Source organism: Mastigoproctus giganteus, chromosome 9, assembly GCF_048544385.1.
Source record: "Mastigoproctus giganteus isolate SK-2022 chromosome 9, ASM4854438v1, whole genome shotgun sequence".
Classification (NCBI taxonomy): Eukaryota; Metazoa; Arthropoda; class Arachnida; order Uropygi; family Thelyphonidae; genus Mastigoproctus; species Mastigoproctus giganteus.
In genome coordinates this window covers 12,632,542-12,656,208 of record NC_143583.1, presented here as the reverse complement: position 1 = coordinate 12,656,208, position 23,667 = coordinate 12,632,542, and the positions used below count along the sequence as shown (strand labels likewise).

Below are 23,667 nucleotides of genomic sequence, written 5' to 3'. Positions count from 1 at the left end.
AGTATCAAAGCTATTACAAAATATTCACATGATCAGATTCTGCTGGATTCCAGGCCACACAGGAATAACTGGAAATGAAAGAGCAGATAAAGCAGCAAGAGAAGCTGCTATCTCTTACTATGCCTTCCACTCAATACCATATACCGATTACAAGTCCTTAATCCACCAAAGCAGTTTAAAACAATGACAACAACACTGGAAAGATCAAAATAACAACAAACTTTGTGTAATTAAACAAACAATCCGACCATGGACTACCAGTTGCCGATCCAATAGACATGAAGAAGTGATCCTTGCTCGATTGCGAATCGGGCATACCCATATGACTTATTCTTACCTACTCAGAGGTAAAGGCCCTCCTCAATGCCAAAACTGCCAAGTTCTGCTCACTGTACATCACTTCATGGTGAACTGTCCAAGATTTAATTCAGAATGAATAACAGCCTTTCAAACAACCAGGAATATTATAAAAATATTATAAAAATTAATAGTGTTATTTACAAAAAAGCTACATAATTATAAAATAAAATCTTGGCTTCCTTCTGAACAACATAATGAAAAATGTCAAAATATGAAACTCTCTAACCTAAACTAGGCGCATTATAGCCTAAGCTGCTCTTGCACCAATAGCTCTCAAAAAACAACAACAAGCTCCAATTTGTGCAGCAGTCTTCCATGTCCAACAGTATCAAAAGCCCTTCTAAGATCCAAATTTATGATATCAAAGTTATTCCCTGCATCCAGTTCCTTTGTGATCACATCATAGTATCCAATCAAATTGGTCAGGAAAGACTTTCCATTAACAAAACCATGCTGTGTCCGAGCTATAACTGAAGTCTTGTCTAGATAGATGATCCTGCAGTGCCTCCATTAATTTTCCTGGAACAGAAGTTAAACTAACAGATCTATAATTACTTGTGTTGCCCTTTGATCCTCCTTTGTAAATTGGGGTCACATTTGCACATCTCCAGTCCATGGGTACCTCTCCTGAGTCCAAAGAAGCTCTCATAATTATGGCTAAGGGTTTGCTTACTTCCTGTGCTGCCTCCTTTAATATAACTGGATAGATCCTATCCACCCCGGATGCCTTTTTTATGTTTATCTTCAACAGCTTCTCTTCCACTTTCCTCTCAGTTAATTCAAAATCATCCAGCTCACTGCCAGAGTTTAACTGACCTCTGGCATTCCCCTCCCTGAATAACTCCTCATGGGTGAATGTAGATGCAAAATACTCATTTAGTTTGTTAGCCACCTGAGCAGGATCATCAACAGTTGAACCATCAATATCCAGTGGACCAGTCGGATTCATTCCTTTCCTTCTAGAGTTTACATAGGAAAAAAACCTCTTTGTTGTTTTTCTTTGCATCCTTTGCCAAGAATTTCTCATAATCTGCCTTTGCCTGCCTAATCTCCTTTGTGACTTGGTTACAGACCAGCTTATATCTATCATTGGCTTCCATGTCATCCATTAATTTATATGCATCCCATGCATTTTTCTTCTCTGCCACATGTCTCATTAGTTCATCTGACATCCATTTAGGCCTAATAGCTTCCAAGATAAATTCTTGGAATGCTTCCCATTTTGAATTTGCTGTTGGTAACATCATCAGTTGGTCCCACCGTATAGAATTTAAATACTGTCTCAGACCAACATAGTCACCTTTACGAAAGCAAAAACCCTTCTCTTTACACCTGATGGTAGTTACTGCTTTGACTAAATCCCACTTCAGCACACTGTGATCACTGCCACCTAGTGATTCCTTTATCTGCAGATTCTTAATGCATGAAGAATCACTACTGATAATCAGATCAAGAGTATTACCCCCTCTAGTTGCCTCCCGAACATGCTGATGTAGAAAACAATTATCCAATTAATCCACAAAAGCCTTGCTAGTGTGTGAGTGACCAACCCACAAATTCCAGTCAATATCTGGGAAATTAAAATCCCCCATTATAAGACTGATTTACTGGCCCACTCTATTTCCCTGTACAGTTCCTTATTATACTCATCAGAGTTATTAGGCCTGTAACACACTCCTACTCTCAATTTTGATCTCCCAATGCTTATGTCACACCTTTACACGACATACAACAATGCCTTTACATGACATACATAGTTCAAATTTATGGGTAAACGGTGGTGTATCTACACCAATATTATATAGTTAATTACCTAAACCCATAAGAAATTATGCCTTGTGCATTTGGTCTTCTAATACATTTGAACCAATGGGAGAAGAGGGCAGGGCCATTACATCACTACAATTGCGCAGATAAATAGTTACATAGGTGATTTCCTGAGTAGATTTTGATTAGTTCATTATAATGTTAGTATATTATTGTATGATGTTATTATTATACAGCAGGCTCCCGTTATAATTCGGTTCGCTTTATGCTGATTCGCTATAACGCTGTTCTTATATTATAACCCATATCTGACTATAACGCTCTTTTACGGTTTGCATTTTTGGCATATTTAGCAAAATCGTTTCATTTGATGGAGTTGATAGCTTGAAAATGAATAGCAAAACAACATTAAAACGTTTCCCACGCCTAATTGAGAAATTTTCCCACGCTCAGTGAAATTTTCTCGCACGCTAATATAATTGCAGTACAGTGACTTGTTACGTAGTTCTGAGATCAACATTTTAAAAAATGATCAAGTATATTGCTTGTAATATTTGCATCATATGCATTTATGCGAAGTCTAGTCATCACTCAGTACAGTATTAGACATCGTGCATATCGTAATTAATGCAACCAACGCAGTTACATTTTCGAAGAGTTAATAATGGCCGATAAGAATGAAAAAGCAACAACATCTGAGCGCAGTAAGAAGACTATAAATGTAAGAAAAAGACTGAATTTGAAAATTAAATTAGACGTTTTGAAGCTAGTCAATTCCCGTCAACGACAAGCAGATGTGTGCCAAAATTTAGGCCTTGCAAGTTTAACTGTAAGAACAATTATATAAAAAAATAAAAAATTAATTTTAGCAGTGGGAAAGATAGCTGTTCCACTGCAAGCAACTAGGGCTAGGCCGGCTATTAGGATTGAAATGGAAAGACTTTAACTAATTTTATTGAAAATAATATCCAATGCAGAATTCAGTTAAGTTAAATATTATTTAAAAAAAAAAAAAGGGAAAGAGATTAGCTAATATATCTGAAGAACCTAAAAAAAAAAAAAAAAAAAATTGGAACCATTTAAAACTAGTAAGGGCTGGTTGAATAGATTTAAAATCCAGGGAGAAGCCGCAATTGCAGAAGGAACCAAAACTTTCAAAAAAGAACTTGTTAAAATTATTGAAGAGGGATATTATGTGTTATACTGTACTTCTCAACAAGTTTTTAACATAGACGAAGCAGGACTTTTGTGGAAATGAATGCCTAAAAGAAGTCTCATATTGAATGAAGAAAAAAACATGCCAGGTTTCAAAGCGGTGAAGGATCGGTTGACTTTATTGTTGGGTGGTAACGCTGCAGGGGATTTAAAATTAATACCCCTTTTAGTTTATTTGGAAGAGGGCCAAAGTTCAACCCAAAATCGACACATTTTTCATGATTAAATTCATGATTTTAAGTTTAATTTTGATACGTAAGTAGTTACAACATAATGATATACGTATGTAATGCAGAATATTTTATATGTACAAATATTTGAATATTAAATATTTTGACCGACATTTCTGCATCTTTTCACTACCGTTTATTATTGATTAGGAAATATTCTATGGCACCGACCGCAATTCACAAATACGTATGTTACCTTATGGGAGTGCGGCGCTCGCTTAGTGCAGATTCACTTAGCGCTCTGTTTTTATGGAAGAATTATCAGGGTTAAGTGGGTGTCACCTGTACAAATAATTACGAAAAACTAAACTATTTTCAATCATACCTCGACTATATTAGGACGTGGGCCCTTCATATTTATGAAGGGCTCAGACATTATGAAAGTGTGATATCCTGGCATACAAAGTGTGATAATATACAAAAAAAAAAAAAAAACATTACAATGGAACATCAAATGATGCCAGACGTGGTCATGTATTAGATAGTGAAGCACGTGCAACGAGATTGGTGAACGTTAAATGGAAGTTACACAAATGTGTTACTGGTCAGAATCAGACGCTTGATGTTGACAATGTAGGGCACGTACATAGGACACATTAAAAGACAACTGTGTCCATAATGTTCACTATCCTCGTGCATGTGCTTCACTGTCTAATATACTACCACGCCTGGCATCATTTGATGTTCCATTGTAATGTCAGCTGATGATATAGTTTGTATTTTTGTAAATGTAGTGTGTTATAGGCCTAATGACTCTGATGAATATAATAAGAAACTGTACAGGGAAATAGAGTGGGCCAGTAAATCACAGTCTTATAATGGGTGATTTTCATTTCCCAGATATTGACTGGAATTTGTGGGTTGGTCACTTACTCACTAGCAAGGCTTTTGTGTTGGTTTATTGTATGATTGTTTTCTAAATCAGCATGTTCGGGAGGCAACTAGAAGGAGTAATACTCTTGATCTCATTATCAGTAGTGAGTCTTCGTGCATTAAGAATCTGCAGATAAAGGAACCACTAGGTGGCAGTGATCACAGTGTGCTGAAGTGGGATTTACTCCAAGAGGTAACTACCAAAGGGAAGGGTTTTTACTTTCATAAAGGCGACTACAGTGGGAGCAACTGATGATGTTACCAACAGCAAATTCAGAATGGGAAGCATTCAAAGAATTTATCTTAGAAGCTACTAGGCTTTACATACCAACTAAGAAATATTGTTCAAGGTTTATACCTAAATGGTTGTCAGATGAACTAATGAGACATATGGCAGAGAAGAAAAATACATGGGATACATATAAATTAATGAGTGACATGGAAGCCTATGATAGATATAAGCTGGTCTGTAACCAAGTCACAAAGGAGATTAGGCAGGCAAAGGCAGATTATGAGAAATCTTTGGCAACGGATGCAAAGAAAAACAGAAAAGAGTTCTTACCTATGTAAACTCTAGAAGGAAAATGATGAATCAGATTGGTCCACTGGATATTGATGGTTCAACTGTTGATGATCCTGCTCAAGTGGCTAACAAACTGAATGAGTACTTTGCATCTACATTCACAAATGAGAAGTTATTCAGCGAGGGAAATGCCAGAGGTGAATTAAACTCTGGCAGTGAGCTAGATGATTTTGTAATAACTGAGAGGAAAGTGAAGGAGAAATTGTTGAAGATAAATATTAAAAAGATTCCCAGGGTGGATGGGATCTATCCAGTTATATTAAAGGAGGCAGCAAAGGAAGTAAGCAAACACTTAGCCATAATTATGAGAGCTTCCTTGGACTCAGAGGAGGTACCCATGGACTGGAGATGTGCAAATGTGACCCCAATTCACAAAGGAGGATCAAAGGGTGACAAGTAATTATAGACCTGTTAGTTTAACTTCTGTTCCAGGAAAATTAATGAAGGTGCTGCTTAAAGAAGCACTGCAGAATCATCTAGACAATATTTCAGTTATAGCTTGGACACAGCATGGTTTTGTTGAGGGAAAGTCTTGCCTGACCAATTTGATTGGATACTATGATGTGGTCACAAAGGAAATGGATATCATATATTTGGATCTTAGAAAGGCTTTTGATACTGTTGCACATGGAAGACTGCTGCACAAATTGGAGTAGTGTGGCATTGGAGGAAAATTGCTGCTATGGATAAAGGGTTGGTTGAGTGAGAAAAGACATAGAGTGGTAATCAATGGACACTGCTCATCGTGGACTAATGTTATTAGTGGAGTCCCTCAGGGTTCAGTATTGGGTCTATTGTTGTTTTCTGTATTTATAAATGATATTGATGATGGTATATCAAGCTTAGTGTCCAAGTTTGCAGACAATACGAAGGCTGGCAGAGTTGTTAAGGATACTAATGACAGTACACTGCTGCTGCAACAGGATCTAGAAGAGAGGTGGCAAATGAAGTTTAACATTGACAAATGTAAAGTACTACATATAGGAAACTAACCCCAGAGTAACGCATCAGGTCTGTGGTACTACATGACAGTGGTAGAGAATGAAAAGGGGTAATTGTGTAGATAAATATGAAGTTTTCTGAGCAGTGCAGATGGTCTGCAAGAGTCGCTCATGGTGTCTTGCCAATGATATACAGGAATTTTTCTAGCTGGGATAAGGAGGTGATTATCCTCTTGTATAAGGCAATGGTCAGGCCTCACCTTGAATACTCATTTTAAGAAGGATGTAGAGCTGTTTGAACTAGTACTGAGAAGGGCAACAAGATTAGTGAATGGAACAAAGGGTTGCTCTTACAAAGAAAAGCTTAAATTTTGCAGCTTTCAGTGTTTGGAGACTAGGCACCTGCAAGGTGATCTGATTGAGGTGTATAAAGCCTTGAATGGGCTTTATTTCATGATGTGATTCTTGCTCAGAATAATTACCTGAGAGGGCATAAATTCAAATTGAGGAAAGACAGTCGTAGGATAGATGTACAGAAGTTTGCCTTTAGACATCAGGTAGTTGATTGGTGGAACAGACTTCCATCTTTTGTTGTGGAAGTTGATAGCCTAAATAAATTTAAGACTGAGCTGGATGTATTTGGAATGAACAGAGGAGTGAAATCGGACGTTTTTTTTTTTTTTTTTTTTTTTGGCTGATGCTGTATAAGCTTGCTTTCTTGCGTTGTATGCCTCTACTAATGCTAGGGCCACCAATGAGAAACATATATCACAGAGTTTGATTCCCATTGGGCACCATGCTACTTTGGAAAGCAGAAGCACTCACTGAGGTGTGGAACTTTAAAGTAATTTCTAGGATTAGCATTAGCAGAGGCATATGACATCAGCCAAAGGGAACAAAAAAAAATAAATAAATTTTACCATTTCATCCATCCATTCGCTCCAAAAGTTTGTCTAGTTCTTCCTTGAATTTACTTAAGCTATCAATTTTCCCAACGAAATATGGAAGTTTGTTCCAATAATCAATCACCTACTGGCTAAAGGCAAATTTCTGCACATCTATTCTACAACTCTCTTCCTCATCTTTAATTTATGCCACCTCAGGTGAACAATCTGAGCAAGAGGAAGAATCTAATCAGCATTGATGGGAATTTAAATTTAAATTAAAAGTTCCTATTTAAAAAAAAAATTAATTAAAATTTGCAAAAATGCTTTATTTTTGAATTGCGTTTTTATTAGATTTTAATATAGCATGTTTGTGCTGTGAGAAATTATTACATTATCCATATTTCTGTGTGCCCTACTTAAAATTATATATTTGAATTGGAAAAATTAAATCTGCAAACATACATTAATTTAACTAGATACCTTAACATTGACAGTAACTTATGTAAGTACTCAAGCATGCTATCTGGTTCTAAATTAATTTCTCTTCGTGAAATTAATTTAGGATTCTGGATTAAGAAATTACTATTATTTTAATTGATTGTTATCCTATGACTGCTGTGGTTAGGACCCAAGTAATCCCCTAAATTTATATTAAAATTCTAAATAAGTTTCTAGCTCTAAGCTAGAAAGTGCAGTGCAGTGTTTCCATTCCTTAGTGTCCAGTCTCTTTTATATTAACTTAGCTTAACAATTTATTTATTTGATATAATTTTTAATCATATGAATCTTTGGAGTTTGTATTTGAATTAACATTTATTTTCATTGAATTCAGATTTATGGAAGAATGGTTAATGTTTAATGGTCCCATACATAAAGCTGATCCCCTTCTCCTTGAAGAAATAGCTGGCTTCCCTACTGAAACACAAGAACTAATAAGTAATAATGGTGGTCTTATACCATTTTTATTGCAAAGTATCCGGTTTGCTGAAGTTGGAGACTATATCTGTTGCTCATGTGATGTTGTGAAAGCATATTCTATATGCTCAGGTTCAGTCAAAACAAATTGCAATTATGATGCCCTTGAAAATAGTGAATATCCAAGCTCAGAAAATTTACCTCACATTCCATCTTTGAAAGATTCCTTTGATGTGCATACATTTCTAAACCCAGAAGCTGCAGAGTTTTCTCCAAAACGGAAAGCCCATAAACAAGAACAAGACACTAAACACAATAATTCTGTAAATTCTGTAAATACAAATGTTTTTGCTTTTGATAAGTGCAGTAGTAACGTTGAGCACACTAACTTAAAAGATGGGACTAAAGAACTAGAGAATTCAGAAGCACTTGAGAATTTTGTTAGTCAGTTACGGATGCCGCTGTTGTCTGCTAATGAAGATCTAACTCCATTAAATGACATGACCAATGAAAATGCAAATGACACTTCATCCTGCTGTGTACCATCTAAATTCAATTCACTTGTCTTTCCTGTGACTGAAGAAAATTTAAGTGAAATAGAGAATGAAAATAAATTGGATGAAGTAATTTCGAAATCTCCTAAAGAAGATAGACTTCAGTTATTACAAGCATTATTTAAAAGTATGCTTGGTGGTAATGTGTCAGAATCTGTTTCAGCCATTAATGAAAGCCTAAAAAGTCTTCAGTTACATGTTATTCTTGGTGAATATAAAAATGATGAGAAATGTGATTCAAAAGTAAGTGCTTTTTTATTTATATGTGCAGTACATAATAATAGTTTATACGTTAAAGTTAAAATGCCTTTTATATTAAAAATGAATGAATAAATAACTTGTTGTGAGATTTCTTCCTGATGTTGAGGGACTGTATCTTGGTTCTGAACAGGCAGTGTATGGTTTAATTTTAATTGGTACATTAGTTCACGTAATTCTTGCGCATCATGAGAACTATGAGAGTTTATCTATATTGCAAAAAAAAGTTGTGTGCAGTTTTGCAAGACTACATTACTTTAAAGATTGAAAATAGTAACAAAAACACTCTTGTACCACATGACAAATAGGACTAAGTTTTTTATTGAGAAAACCTGGATATATAGTTTTAATCACTACACCATGTTCCACAACAATACTACTTCTCATCAGACCTTATTATGTAAAGTTTACAGTTGCAAGATATCCGCTGAAAACTGAACCAGCCTGTAGTTTTCAGTGGAGAAAAATCTCAAACTGCAAGCTTTCTACAAACAAAATGCCTGGGATGAAGCAAGTGAGGTTATACATTGAAAATATTCTGGGATTATGTCTACCATATGGTTAGCAGTATGGTACCATTCTGAAGGTAGTGGTGAACAAAAAAAAAATCATGTCAATGATATACAAGAATTTTGCCAGCAAGGACAAGGAGGTGATTAGCCCTTTGTATAAAGCAATAATTAGTCTGCATCTTGAGTAGTAGTAGTGGCATGTGATGCAAGAAAGCAAATGTATGAGCTTATGCAGCATCAGCCAAAAAAAAAAAAAAAAAAAAAAAAATCACACCATTCCCTCCAAATGCCTGTCCAGTTCCTCCTTAAATTTATTCAACCTATCAACTTCCACAACGACAGATGGAAGTTTGTTCCAGCAATTAACCACCCGCTGGCTAAAGGCAAATTTCCGCACATCTTTTCTACATCTGTCTTTTCTTAATTTGAATTTATGCCCCCTTAGGTTCGTAATCTGAACAAGTAGAAAGATCCCATCAGAATTCAGCGTGCTCAATCCATGCAAGGCCTTATACACCTCAATCAGATCACTGCGCAGGTGCCTAGTCTCCAGCCACTGCAATTTCCAGAATTTAAGCCTCTCTTGGTAAGAGGATCCCTTCATTCCCCTCACCAATCTTGTTGCCCTTCTCTGTACATGCTCAAGCAAATCTACATCCTAATTAAAATGAGGGCTCCAGACCTGTACGCAGTACCCAAGGCGTGGCCTGCTCAACCCATTCAAGGCCTTATATACCTCAATCAGATCACTGCGCAGGTTCCTAGTCTCCAGCCACTGCAATTAGCATTAGCATTAGCATTAGTAGAGGCATATGATGCAAGAAAAAAAGCTTATTCAGCATCAGCCAAAAAAAAAAAAAACAACCACTACTCCCATTTCACCCCTCAATTCGTTCGAAATACCTGTCCAGCTGAGCCTTAAATTTGTTTAGGCTATCAACTTCAACAACAAGCGATGGAAGTCTATTCCACAAACCAACTGCCCGCTGCCTAAAGGCGAATTTCCGCACATCTATCCGACATCCGTCCTTCCTCAATTTGAATTTATTCCATCGGCATTGAGCATGCTCAAGCCATTCCAAGCCTTGTACACCTCTATCAGATCACCTCGGCGATGCCTAGTCTCCAGGCTCTGTAATTTGCAAAACTTAAGCCTTTCTTCGTAAGAGCAACCCTTTGTTCCATTCACTAATCTTGTTGCCCTTCTCTGTACTCGTTCCAGCAGCTCTACATCCTTCTTGAAATGAGGCCTCCAGACCTGTATACAGTACTCAAGGTGTGGCCTGACCAATGCCTTATACAAGGGAATAATCACATCCCTGTCCCTGCTAGAAAAATTCCTGTATATCATTGACAAGACACCATGAGCTACTCTTGCAGCTCGTCTGCACTGCTCAGAGAACTTCATATCTGCCTGCACAATTACCCCCAGGTCCTTTTCATTCTCTACCACTGTCAGCGTAGTACCACAGAGTTGATATGTTGATCTGGGGTTACTGTTTCCCATATGTAGTACTTTACATTTGTCAATGTTAAACTTCATTTGTAGTTTCATTTGTAGTTTTTTAAATGTTTAACACAACATTTGTTGTGTTAAACTTCAATTTGCAGAACTTAGCCTCTCTTGGTAAGAGGATCCCTTCATTCCCCTCACCAATCTTGTTGCCCGTCTCTGTACACACTCAAGTAAATCTACATCCTTCCTAAAATGAAGCCTCCAGACCTGTACGCAGTACTCAAGCCGTGGCCTGACCATTGCCTTATACAGAGGGATAATCACCTCCTTTTCCCTGCTAGCAAAATTCCTATATATCATTGACAAAACCCCATGACCTGCCCTGGCAGCCTGTCTGCATTGCTCAGAAAACTTCATATCTGCCTGCACAATTACTCCCAGGTCTTTTTCATTTTCTACCACCTTAAGTGTAGTACCACACAGTTGGTATGTTTCTCTGGGGTTACTGCTACCCATATGTAGTACTTTGCTTCAGTTGCCACATCTTAGCCCATCTGCCCAAATTATCTAGATCCTGTTGCAGTAGCACACTGCCATTACTAACCCTGCCAACCTTTGTATCATCTGCAAACTTCGACATTAAGCCTGATATACCTTCATCAATATCATTGATAAATATACAAAACAACAGTGGACCTAACACCGAACCCTGTGGGACTCCACTAATAACATTAGTCCAAGAAGAGCAGCACCCATTGATTACCACCCTCTGTCTTCTAGCACTTAACCATCCTTTTATCCATTGTAGCAACTTACCATTAATACCATTCTGCTCCAATTTGTACAATAGTCTTCCATTCAGATGTGGATGCCTCATTTTAGGAAGGATCCCGATCTGCTGTATTTTGCAAGGGAACAGAGAAGGGTATTCTTACTAAACTTCAGTTCTGCAAATTTCAGCATCTGGAAACTAGGCATGCACAAAGATACCTAATTAAAGTGCTTAAGGCTTTAAATGGTTAAGTAAAGTAAATGCTGATAGCATCCTTACTCTTTTTCTGATGAGGGAACATAAATTTAAATTGGAAAAGGATAGATGTGAGAAAATTTTCTTTCGACCAAAGAGTAATTGATTGTTGGAACTAGTTTTTTTTTCTCTGATCTGATGTGAAAATGGGTAGTTCGAATAACTTCAAGAAAGGATTAAAGACAAATTGTTAAAAGGGATAGAGAGATGATGTGGACAGTTGACCATAGTTAGCTGAGTAGTGAACAATCATTAACCATATTTAGCAACCCCTGTGGTTGCTAAATATGGTTAATGATTGTATTCATTGTCAGAATAATTGAAAATTCCTCTGACTTAGTAGTTGCGGTATAAACAAAAACTTCTTTTTTCTAAATCCCCCCGTTTTTTTTTTTTTTTTTTTATTTATTGGCTGATGCTGTATAACCTTCACCATTTGTCACTACTAACATAAAGACAAGATTTTCTATTGTATTAAAACACAACCTGGTAATTAAGTGTATGCATTCAGGTTTTTCTCAATAAATATTCCTAATCCTGTTTCCACATGCTCTGAGTGTTACTATTATTTTATGTTAATATTTAAGATGAATATCTTACACAATAAATATGATGATTTAAGATTAAAAATCATAATAAAACCTTTCAGGTGTATACACCATATAATGCAGTTTTTCAAACTTACTACATTACTTTCTGATGTGAAGAATAAGATCAAAGCTTCTAGTTCTTGAAGTTCAATAGTAGTTATTTAAAAAAAAAAGAGGGAGGTGTTTTTCAAGATGTTTTTAAATCACTACATTACTTTTTCATGACATAATCAACAGCAGGTTTTGTTTGTTGTTTTTTTAGGAGCATTAGCAACTAAGGCCATATTGCTCCGGGATATGCGGTGGTCATTCCCTGACCTTTCTGCATCCTCCGTATTTGGTGGTGACGGTCTTGAACCCTGGTCTAATCAAGAAGCGTGTGCTACGCACTGCTGCTGCTTCCCACCTGGCTGCGGAGGTGCCATCAACAGCAGGCAGCATATTGCCACTGTAACATTTTTGGAAATGTTTACGTTTAAAATATCACCACACACTCTCCTGTTTGGTTAAATGACAAACTGAATGAGTATTTTGCATCTATATTCACAAATAATTGTGTAGGAAGATGGATGTGAGAAATTTATCAAATTCTAATGGAGAGCTAAATTATTCTGTAATAACTGAGAGGAAAGTGGAGGAGGGAGAAATAGTTACAGTTAAGCATAAGAAAGGTACCTGGAGATGGAATCTGTCCAGTTATATTAAGGGAGGCAGCAAAGGAAATAAGCAAACCCTTAGCCATAATTATGAGAGCTTCCTTGGAGTCAATTGACTGGAGATGTGCAAATATATCCCCAATTCACAAAGTGGATCAAAGGGTGACACAAGAATTGCAGACTTGTTAGATTAGCATTATTAGAGGCATATGATGCAAGAAAGCAAGCTTATACAGCAGTGGCTCACAAAAAAAAAAAAAAAAAACCTTTTCGATTTCACTCATCCATTCGCTCCAAACTTTTGTCCAATTATTCGATGAATCTCTTTAAGTCATCAGCTTACAAAAGGAGAGAGGGAAGTTTGTAATCAGCCAACCGCTAGCTAAAGGCAAATTTCTGCACATCTATTCTACAGCTGTCTTTATGCTCCCTCAAGTGCATAATCTCAGCAAGAAGAAGAATTCCATTAGCATTCAGCATTAACAAACCATTCAAGGCCTCATACACCTCAGTAAGATCACCTTGCAGGTGCCTGGTCCCCAGACACTGGAATCTACAGAACTTAAGCCTTTCTTCATAAGAGCAACTGTTTGTTCCTTTCATGAATCTTATTCTCCTCTGTATTCATTCCATCAGCTCTACATCCTTCCTAAAATGAGGCCTCCAGATCTGTATGGGTTGCTCAAGGTCTGGCCTGATCATTGTCTTATACAAAGCAGTAATCAATTCCCTATCCTTGCTAGCAAAACTCCTGTATATCATTGAGAAGACCCCATGACCTGCTCCGACAACTTGTCTGCACAGCTCAGAAAACCTCTTATCTCACTGAAGAATCACTCCCAGGTTTTTTTCATTCTGCACTACCTTAGTGGAGAACAAAAAAGACCTGGGGGTAACTCCAGATTTGTGCCTCCGTAGCCAGGTGGGCAGGAGCAGCAGTGCGTAGCACATGCTTCTTGATTAGACCTGGGTTCGAGCCCGTGCCCACCAAATACGGAGGATGTGGAAAGTTCAGGGAATGACAACCGCATATCACCGGAGCATGATCTTAATTGCTAATGCTCATAAAAACTAAACAACAACAACTCCAAAGTAATGTACAAACTGTGTGGTACTGTAGTACTGCACAGTTTGTATATTACTTTGGAGTTATTGCTACCCATGTGCAATTTACATTTTTCAATGTAAGTTTGGGTTGCCACTTCTCAGCCCATCTGCCCAAATTTCCTACGTCATGTTGCATTAGCATACTGACATTACTGTTATTAACAACCATGCCAACCTTCATATAGTCTGACACACTTGGACATTAACCCTGATATACCTTCAATAATATCATTGATAAATATAGAAAACAATAATGTGACAAACACTGCTGGACTCCACTAATAACATTATTCCTTGAAGAGCAGTGTCGATTGATTACCACTCCCTGTGTTCTCCCACTCCTTTACTTATGTAAACTCTAGAAGTAAGGGGATGAATCAAATTGGTCCACTTGATGATTGTGGTTCTACCTTCACACATTTTGCATCTACATTTACACATGAATATTTTGCATCTACATTCACGCATGAGGAATTCTGTAAGGAATGGGAGGACAGAAGTTTATAAACCAACAGGAAATTAAATAATTTTGAATAAAAGAGAGCAAAGTGGAGGGGAAATTGTTGAAGTTAAACATAAGAAAGACAACTGGGGGTGGATGGAATCTATCCAGTTAGGTTTAAGCTGGCAGCGAGGGAAGTAAGCAAACACTTAGCTATAATTATGAGAGCATACCTAGATTTAGGGGAGTTCCCCATGAACTGAAGGTTGGCAATATTAGGTGGGTCGGAAAAATGTTAGCTTGGGGGATACAAGGACTAATATATTAACAGTAGCCACTGGGAGAGATGAAAGTGATTCTTGTACTGCTTCTATTGAAATGAGCATCAGCCTGGAAAACAAGATGCAGGGGGTATTTCAGAGACTGCTGGGAGGCATTACAGTACAAGTACAGGTCACTGTTGTAAAAAAGCCATAAATTAGGGTTGAATTTCAAAGTGTCTGCAATTCTGCCCAGACACAATAGGAGGGAGTATATGATGAGAGCCCTGTCGGTCAATTCGCCCCTGGAAGGATTGTGCAAGGCTCAAGGGGTAAAGTTTTTTTCAGCCTGGTCTCTACTTGTTAACAGGAGAGACTGCTTCTACAGGGATGGGATACACTTAAATAGAAAGGGTGCAAGAATGTTTGCTGATGCTATCGAGGCAGTGTTAGGTGGGTCGGAAAACTGCTAGATTGGGGGGATGCAAGAACTAATAGATTAACAGTAGCCACTGGCAGAGGTGAAAGTGATTCTTGCACTGCTTCTATTGGAATGAGCCGCAGCCTGGAAAATAAGATGCAGGATATTTCAGAGACTGCTGGGAATCATTGGGGTACAAATAAACACATAGGTTGTGTTAGGATAGCTAAGAAAAATAACAGGTGCATGTATACTTGCGTGTACACCAATGCTAGGAGTTTAGTAAATAAATTTGATGAATTTGAGGTATTGCTCAAAACATCAAAGGCAGATATTGTGGGGATTTCAGAGACGTGGTGTCACACAGATATAAGGAATGCAGAACTGGAATTTGGGGAGTACAATGTCTACAGAAAGGATAGGAAGGGAGGAGGGGTTATGCTATTAGTTAAGAAATACATAAAATCCAAGGAAGTGAAGCCAGTCGACATTGCTCACAGTGCAGTGTCGAGTCAGTTTGGTGTGACATAAGCATTGGGAGATCAAAATTGAGAGTAGGAGTGTGCTATAGGCCTAATGACTCTGATGAGTATAATAAGAAACTGTACGGGGAAATAGAGTGGGCCAGTAAATCAGAGGGTCTTATAATGGGGGATTTTAATTTCCCAGATATTGACTGGAATTTGGGGGCTGGTCCCTCACACACTAGCAAGGCTTTTGTGGATTTATTGGATGATTGTTTTCTAAATCAGCATGTTCGGGAGGCAACTAGAGGGAGGAATACTCTTGATTTGAAGATCAGTAGTGATTCTTCATGCATTAAGAATCTGCAGGTAAATGAACCACTAGGTGGCAGTGATCACAGTGTCCTGAAGTGGGATTTACTCAAAGAGGTAACTACCATTAGAGGTAAAGGGAACGGTTATTGCTTTCGTAAAGGCGACTACGATGGACTGAGACAGTATTTAAATTCTATAAAGTGGGACCACTGATGATGTTACCAACAGCAAATTCAAAATGGGAAGCATGCAAAGAACTTATCTTGGAGGCTACTAAGCTTTACATACCAACTAAGAAATATTGTTCAAGGTTTAGGCCTAAGTGGATGTCAGATGAACTAATGAGACATATGGCAGAGAAGAAAAATGCATGGGATACATACAAATTAACACATGACACAGAAGTCTATGATAGATACAAGTTGATCTGTAACCAAGTTACAAAGGAGGTTAGGCAGGGAAGGCAGATTACGAGAAATCTTTGGCAAGGGATGCAAAGAAAAACAGCAAAGAGTTCTTTACTTATGTAAACTCTAGAAGGAAAGGGATGAATCAGATTAGTCAACTGTTGATGATCCTGCTCAGGTAGCTAACAAACTGAATGAATATTTTGCATCGACATTCACATATGAGGAGTTATTCAGCGAGGGGAATGCCAGAGGTGTATTTAACTCTGGCAGTAAGCTAGAGAATGTTGTAATAACTGAGAGTAAAGTGGAGGAGGAATTGTTGAAGATAAATACAAGAAAGGCACCTGGGATGGATGGGATCTATCCAGTTATATTAAAGGAAGTAAGCAAACCCTTAGCGATAATTATGAGAGCTTCCTTGGACTCAGGGGAAGTACCCATGGACTGGAGATGTGCAAATGTGACCCCAATTCACAAAGGAGGATCAAAGGGCGACACAAGTAATTATAGACCTGTTAGTTTAACTTCTGTTCCTGGAAAATTAATGGAGGCGCTGGTTAAAGAAGCACTGCAGGATCATCTAGACAAGACTTCAGTTATAGCTCAGACACAGCATGGTTTTGTTAAGGGGAAGTCTTGCCTGACCAATTTGATTGGATACTATGATGCAGTCACAAAAGAACTGGATGCAGGGAATAACTTTGATATTATATACTTGGATCTTAGAAAGGCTTTTGATACTGTTGCACATGGAAGACTGCTGCACAAATTGGAGCAGTGTGGCATTGGAGGCAGATTGCTGCTATGGATAAAGGGGTGGTTGAGGGGTAGAAGACAAAGAGTGGTAATCAATGGACACTGCTCATCGTGGACTAATGTGATTAGTGGAGTCCCTCAGGGTTCAGTATTGGGTCCTTTATTGTTTTCTGTATTTATAAATGATATTGATGATGGTATATCAAGCTTAATATCCAAGTTTGCAGACGATACGAAGGTTGGCAGGGTTGTCAAGGGCACTACTGACACTATGCTACTGCATCAGGATCTGGAAAGGTTGAGCAGATGGGCTGAGAGGTGGCAAATGAAGTTTAAGATTGACAAATGTAAAGTACTACATATGGGAAACAGCAACCCCAGAGCAACGTATCAACTCTGTGGTACTACACTGACAGTGGTAGAGAATGAAAGGGACCTGGGGGTGGTTGTGCAGGCAGATATGAAGTTTTCTGAGCAGTGCAGATGGGCTGCAAGAGTAGCTCATGGTGTATTGTCGATGATATATAGGAATTTTTCTAGCAGGGATAAGGAGGTGATTATTCTCTTGTATAAGGCAATGGTCAGACCGCACCTAGAGTACTGTATACAGGTCTGGAGGCCTCATTTCAAGAAGGATGTAGAGATTCTGGAACAAGTACAGAGAAGGGCAATAAGATTAGTGAATGGAACAAAGGGGTGCTCTTACGAAGAAAGGCTTACATTTTGCAAATTACAGTCTGGAGACTAGGCATCGGCGAGGTGATCTGATAGAGGTGTATAAGGCTTTGAATGGCTTGAGTATGCTCAATGCGATGGGATTAATCCTCTTGCTCAGAATAATCACCTGAGAGGGAATAAATTCAAATTGAGGAAGGACGGATGTCGGATAGATGTGCGGAAATTTGCCTTTAGCCAGCGGGCAGTTGGTTTGTGGAATAGACTTCCATCACTTGTTGTTGAAGTTGATAGCCTAAACAAATTTAAGGCTCAGCTGGACAGGTATTTCGAACGAACGGAGGGGTGAAATGGGAGTAGTGGTTGTGTTTTTTTTTTTTTTTTTTTTTTTTTGGTTGATGCTGAATAAGCTTGCTTTCTTGCATCATATGCCTCTACTAATGCTAATGCTAAAGTGACACCTGATTGAGGTTTATAAGACTTTGAGAGGGATTGGTAAAATGAATGAAGGTGGAATTTTCAAAGTTATAAAGAACTCCAGAATTAGGGGGTCATAAAGTCAAATTATAGGGCTTGAGGTTTAGATCATATTGTAGGAATTTTTCGTTTAGCCATTGGAAACTTGTTCCAACTAGTCTGCAATTCTGCCCAGACACGATAGGAGGGAGTATATGATGAGACCCTTGTCGATCAATTTGGGCCTGGAAAGATTGTGCAAGGCTCAAGAGGTAGAATTTTTTTCAGCCTGGATTGTACTTTTTAACAGGAGAGACTGCTTCTACAGGGATGGGATACACTTAAATAGAAAGGGTGCAAGAATATTTACTCATGCCTCCGAGGCAGTGTTAGGCGGGATGGAAAACTGCTAGTTTGTGGGGGATACAAAAACTAATAGATTAACAGTAGCCACTGGCAGAGGTGAAAGTGATTCTTGCACTGCTTCTATTGGAATGAGCAGAAGCCTGAAAAACAAGATGCTGGAAATTTCAGAGACTGCTGGGAGTCATTGCGGTACAAGTAAACACATGGGTTGTGTTTACTTGTACCGCAATGACTTTTGCAGATGTAGGATAGACGTGAGGAAATTTGCCTTTAGCCAGCGGGTGGTTGGTTGCTGGAATAGACTTGCATCCCTTGTCGTGGAAATTGATAGCCTAAATAAGTTTAAGGCTCAGCTGGACAGGTATTTCGAACGAACAGAGGGGTGAAGTGGAAGTGGTTATTTTTTATTTATTGATTTATTTATTTATTTGGTTTTTTTTTTTTTTTTTTTTTTTTGGCTGATGCTGCATAAGCTTGCTTTCTTGCATCAAATGCCTCTACTGATGCTAATGCTAAAAAGTAAACACATGGGTTGTGTTAGGTTAGCTAAGAATAGGAACAGGTGCATGTATACTTGCATATACACCAATGCTAGGATTTTTTAAAATAAATTTGAGGTGTTGCTCAAAACATCAAACACAGATATTGTTCAGATATAAGAGATGTGGTGTCACCCAGATATAAGGAATGCAGAACTGGAATTTGGGGAGTACAATGTGTACAGGAAGGATAGAGAGGAGGGATTATTCTATTAGCTAAGTAACACAAAATCCAAGAAAGTGCAGCCAGTCGACATCGCTGAACAGTGCAGTGTTAAGTCAGTTTTGTATGACATAAGGATTCGGAGATCAAAATTGAGAGTGCGGGTGTGTTATAGCCTAATGACTCTGATGAGTATAACAAGAAACTGTACAGGGAAATAGAGTGGGCCAGTAAATCAGAAAGTGTTATAATGGTGGATTTTAATTTCCCAGATATTGACTGGAATTTGTGGGTTGGTCACTCACACACTAGCAAGGTTTTTGTAGATATATTGCATGATTGTTTTCTACATCAGCATGTTCGGGAGGCAACTAGAGCAAGTAATACTCTTTATCTGATTATCAGTAGTGATTCTTCATGCATTAAGAATCTGCAGAGAAAGGAACCACTAGGTGGCAGTGGTCACAGTGTGCTGAAGTGGGATTTACTCAAAGAGGTAACTACCATCAGGAGTAAAGGGAAGGGTTTTTGCTTTCGTAAAGGCGACTATGGTGGTCTGAGACAGTATTTAAATTCTGTATGGTGGAACCAATTGATGATGTTACAAGCAGCAAATTCAAAATGGGAAGCATTCAAAGAATTTATTCTGGAAGCTATTGGGCTTTACATACAAACTAAGAAATATGTTCAAGGTTTAGGCCCAAATGGATGTCAGATGAACTAATCAGGCATATGGCAGAGTAGAAAAATGCATGGGATACATATAAATTAATGGGTGACATGGAATTCTATAATAGATGTAAGCTGGTCTGTAGCCAAGTCACAAAAAGAGGTTAGGCAGGCAAAGGCAGATTATGAGAAATCTTTGGCAAAGAATGCAAAGAAAAACAGGAAAAGTTCTTTACATATGTAAACTCTAGAGGGAAGGGGATTAATCAGATTGGTCCACTCGATATTGATGGCTCAACTGTTGATGATCCTGCTCGGGTGGCTAACAAACTAAATGAGTATTTTGCATCGACATTCACACATGGTGAGTTATTGAGGGAGGGGAATGCCAGAGGTGAATTAAACTCTGGCAGTGAGGTAGTTGATTCTGTAATAACTGAGAGGAAAGTGGAGGAAAAATTGTTGAAGATAAACATAAAAAAGGCACCCAGGGTGGATGCAATCTATCCAGTTATATTAAAGGAGGCAGCAAACGAAGCAAGCAAACACTTAGCCATAATTATGAGAGCTTCCTTTGGCTCAGAGGAGGTACGCATGGACTGCAGATGTGCAAATGTGACCCCCAATTCACAAAGGAGGGTCAAAGGGCGACACAAGTAATTGTAGACCTGTTAGTTTGACTTCTGTTCCAGGAAAATTAATGGAGGCACTGGTTAAAGAGGCACTGCAGGATCATATACACAATACTTCAGTTATAGCTCGGACACAGCATGGTTCTGTTAAAGGAAAGCCTTGCCTGACAAATTTGATTGGATACTACTATTATGCAGTCACATAGGAACTGGATCCAGGGAATAACTTTGATATCATATATTTGGATGTTAGAAAGGCTTTTGATACTGTTGCACATGGAAGTCTGCTGCACAAATCGGAGCAGTGTGGCATTGGAGGCAAATTGCTGCTATGGATAAAGGGATGGTTGAGTGGGAGAAGACAGAGAGTGGTGATGAATGAACCCTGCTCATCATGGACTAGTATTATTAGAGGAGTCCCCCAGGGTTCAGTATTGGGTCCATTGTTGTTTTCTGTATTTATAAATGATATTTATGATTCTATGTCCAAGTTTACAGACGATACGAAGGTTGGCAGGGTTGTTAAGGACACTAATGACAGTACGCTGCTGCAACAGGATCTAGAAAAGTTGATCAGATGGGCTGATAAGTGGCAAATAAAGTTTAGCATTGGCAAATGTGAAGTACTACATATAGGAAGCAGTTACTCTAGAGTTACGTATCAACTCTGTGGTACTACACTGACAGTGGTAGAGAGTGAAAAGGACTTGGGGATAATTGTGCAGGCAATATGAAGTTTTCTGAGCAGTGCAGACAGTCTGTAAAAGTAGCTCATAGCATCTTGTCACTGATATACAGGAATTTTTCTAGCCAGATAAGGAGGTGATTTTCCCATTGTATAAGGCAATGGTCAGGCCACACCTTGAATACTTATACAGGTGTGGAGGCCTCATTTTAAGGAGGATGTAGAGCTGTTGTTAAGAGTACAGAGAAGGGCAACAAGATTAGTGAATGGAACGAAGGGTTGCTCTTACGAAGAAAGGCTTAGGTTTTGCATATTACAGTGTCTGGAGACCAGGCACCTGCAAGGTAATCTGGTTGAATGGTTTGAGCATGCTCAGTGCTGATGGAATTCTTCCTCTTGTTCAGAATAATCACCTGAGAGAGTATAAATTCAAATTGAGGAAAGACAGTTGAAGGATAGATATGCGGAAGTTTGCCTTTACCAGAGAGTAGTTGGTTACTATAACAGACTTCCACCTTTTTTTGTGAAAGTTGAGAGCCTAAATAAATTTCAGGCTGATCTGTACACGTATTTAGAATGAACGGAGGGGTGAAATGGGCACTGTTTTTTTTTTTTTTTGGCTGATACTGCATGAGCTTGGTTTCTTGCATCATATGCTAATACTAATGCTAAAATGCATCCCCAGTTCACAAAGAGGAGTTCACATGATAACACAAATGATATGCACAATATAACTTCTGTTCCATGGAAAATAATGGAGTCATTAGTTAAAGAAGTGATGTAGGATCACCTAGACAAAACTGTAATAGTTCAGACACAGCATGGGGGTTGCTAATGGGAAGTCTTGTCTGACCAATTTGATTGGATACTATGATGTGGTCACAAAGGAACTGGATGCAAAAATATAATTTTAATGTCATATACTCCGATTTCAGGAAAGCTTTTGATACTTTTGCACATGGAAGACTGCTGCACAAATTGGAGCGATATGGCATTAAATGCAAGCACTTACAATGGATAAAGGGATGGTTGAGTGGGAGACTGCAGAGAGCACTAATAAATGGAAAATGCTCTATGGGGATTAATGTTATTAGTGGAGGCCCCCGTGGTTTGGTGCTGTGCCGATTGATGTTTTGTGTATTTATCAATGATATCGATGAAGGTATATCAGGCGTTAGGTCTAAGTTTGCAGATGATACCAAGTTGGCAGTGTTGATAATGACAGTATGCTACTACAACAGGATCTAGAAAAGTTGGGCAGATGGGCTGAGAAATGGCAACTAAAGTTTAACATTAAAAAATGTAAAGTACTGCATTATGGATAACAGTAACCCAAGAGAAATGTATTAACTGTGTGGTTCTAAACCTAACAAGAATGAAAAACGACTTTGGGGTAATTGTGCAGTCAGATATGAAGTTCTCTGATTCAGTCCACACAGGCTGCCAGAGCAGGTCATGGAGTTTTGTCAATGATATATAGGAATTTTGCTAGCAGAGACAAGAGGTGATTATCCCTTTGTATAAGGCAATGGTCAGGCCACACCTTGACTACTGTATACAAGTCTGGAAGCCTCATTTTAGTAAGGATGTTGAGTTGCTAGAACGAGTTACAAAGAACTGCAGCAAGATTGGTGAGAGAAACAAAGTGGTGCGCTTATGAAGAAAAGCCTCAGTCTGCAATTTGCAACACCTGAAGAGTAGGCACCTGCGAGGTGATCTCATCGGGGTGTATAAGGCCATGAATGGTTTGAGCAGGCTCAATGCTTTCAGGATACTTGCACTTGCTCAGATTAAGAACCTGAGGGGACATTGATTCAAATTGAGGAAAGACAGTTGTAGAATAGATGTGCACAAGTTTCCCTGTAGCCAGTAGGTAGTTGATTGCTGGAACAGACTTCCATCTATTGTTAGCATTAGTAGAGGCATATGATGCAAGAAGGCAAGCTTATGCAGCATCAGCCAAAAATTTAAAAAAAAACCGCTCCCATTTCAACACTGTTCGTTCCAAATACCTGTCCAGCTGAGCCTTAAATTTATTTAGGCTATCAACTTCCACAACAAAGGATAGAAGTCTGTTCCAACAACCAACTACCCCCTGGCTAAAGGCAAACTTCTGCACATCTATCCTACAACTGTCTTTCCTCAGTTTGAATTTATGCTCTCTCAGGTGATTATTCTCAGCAAGTGGAAGAATCCCATCAGCATTGAGCATTCTCAAACCATTCAAGGCTTTATACACCTCAATCAGATCACCTCACAGGTGCCTAGTTTCCAGACACTGTAATTTCCAAAATTTAAGCCTTTCTTTGTAAGAGAAACCCATTATTGCCTTCACTAATCTTGTTGCCCTTCTCTGTACTCGTTTCAACAGCTCTACATCCTTCTTAAAATGACGCCTCCAGACCTGTATACAGTACTGAAGGTGTGGCCTGACCATTGCCTATACATGGGGATAATCACCTCCTTATCCCTACTAGAAAAAT

General features: G+C 38.5%; 1 protein-coding gene across 1 annotated transcript in view; it reads left to right on the top strand.

The window, feature by feature from the left end:
* The window catches only part of LOC150080054 (uncharacterized), a 559,273-nt gene that overhangs the window by 257,106 nt on the left and 278,500 nt on the right, over positions 1-23,667 (top strand). The window contains exon 12 of the mRNA XM_090381984.1: positions 7,689-8,568. Within this exon, the coding sequence (XP_090238110.1) occupies positions 7,689-8,568 (880 nt within the window). The remainder of the gene's footprint in view (positions 1-7,688; positions 8,569-23,667) is intronic.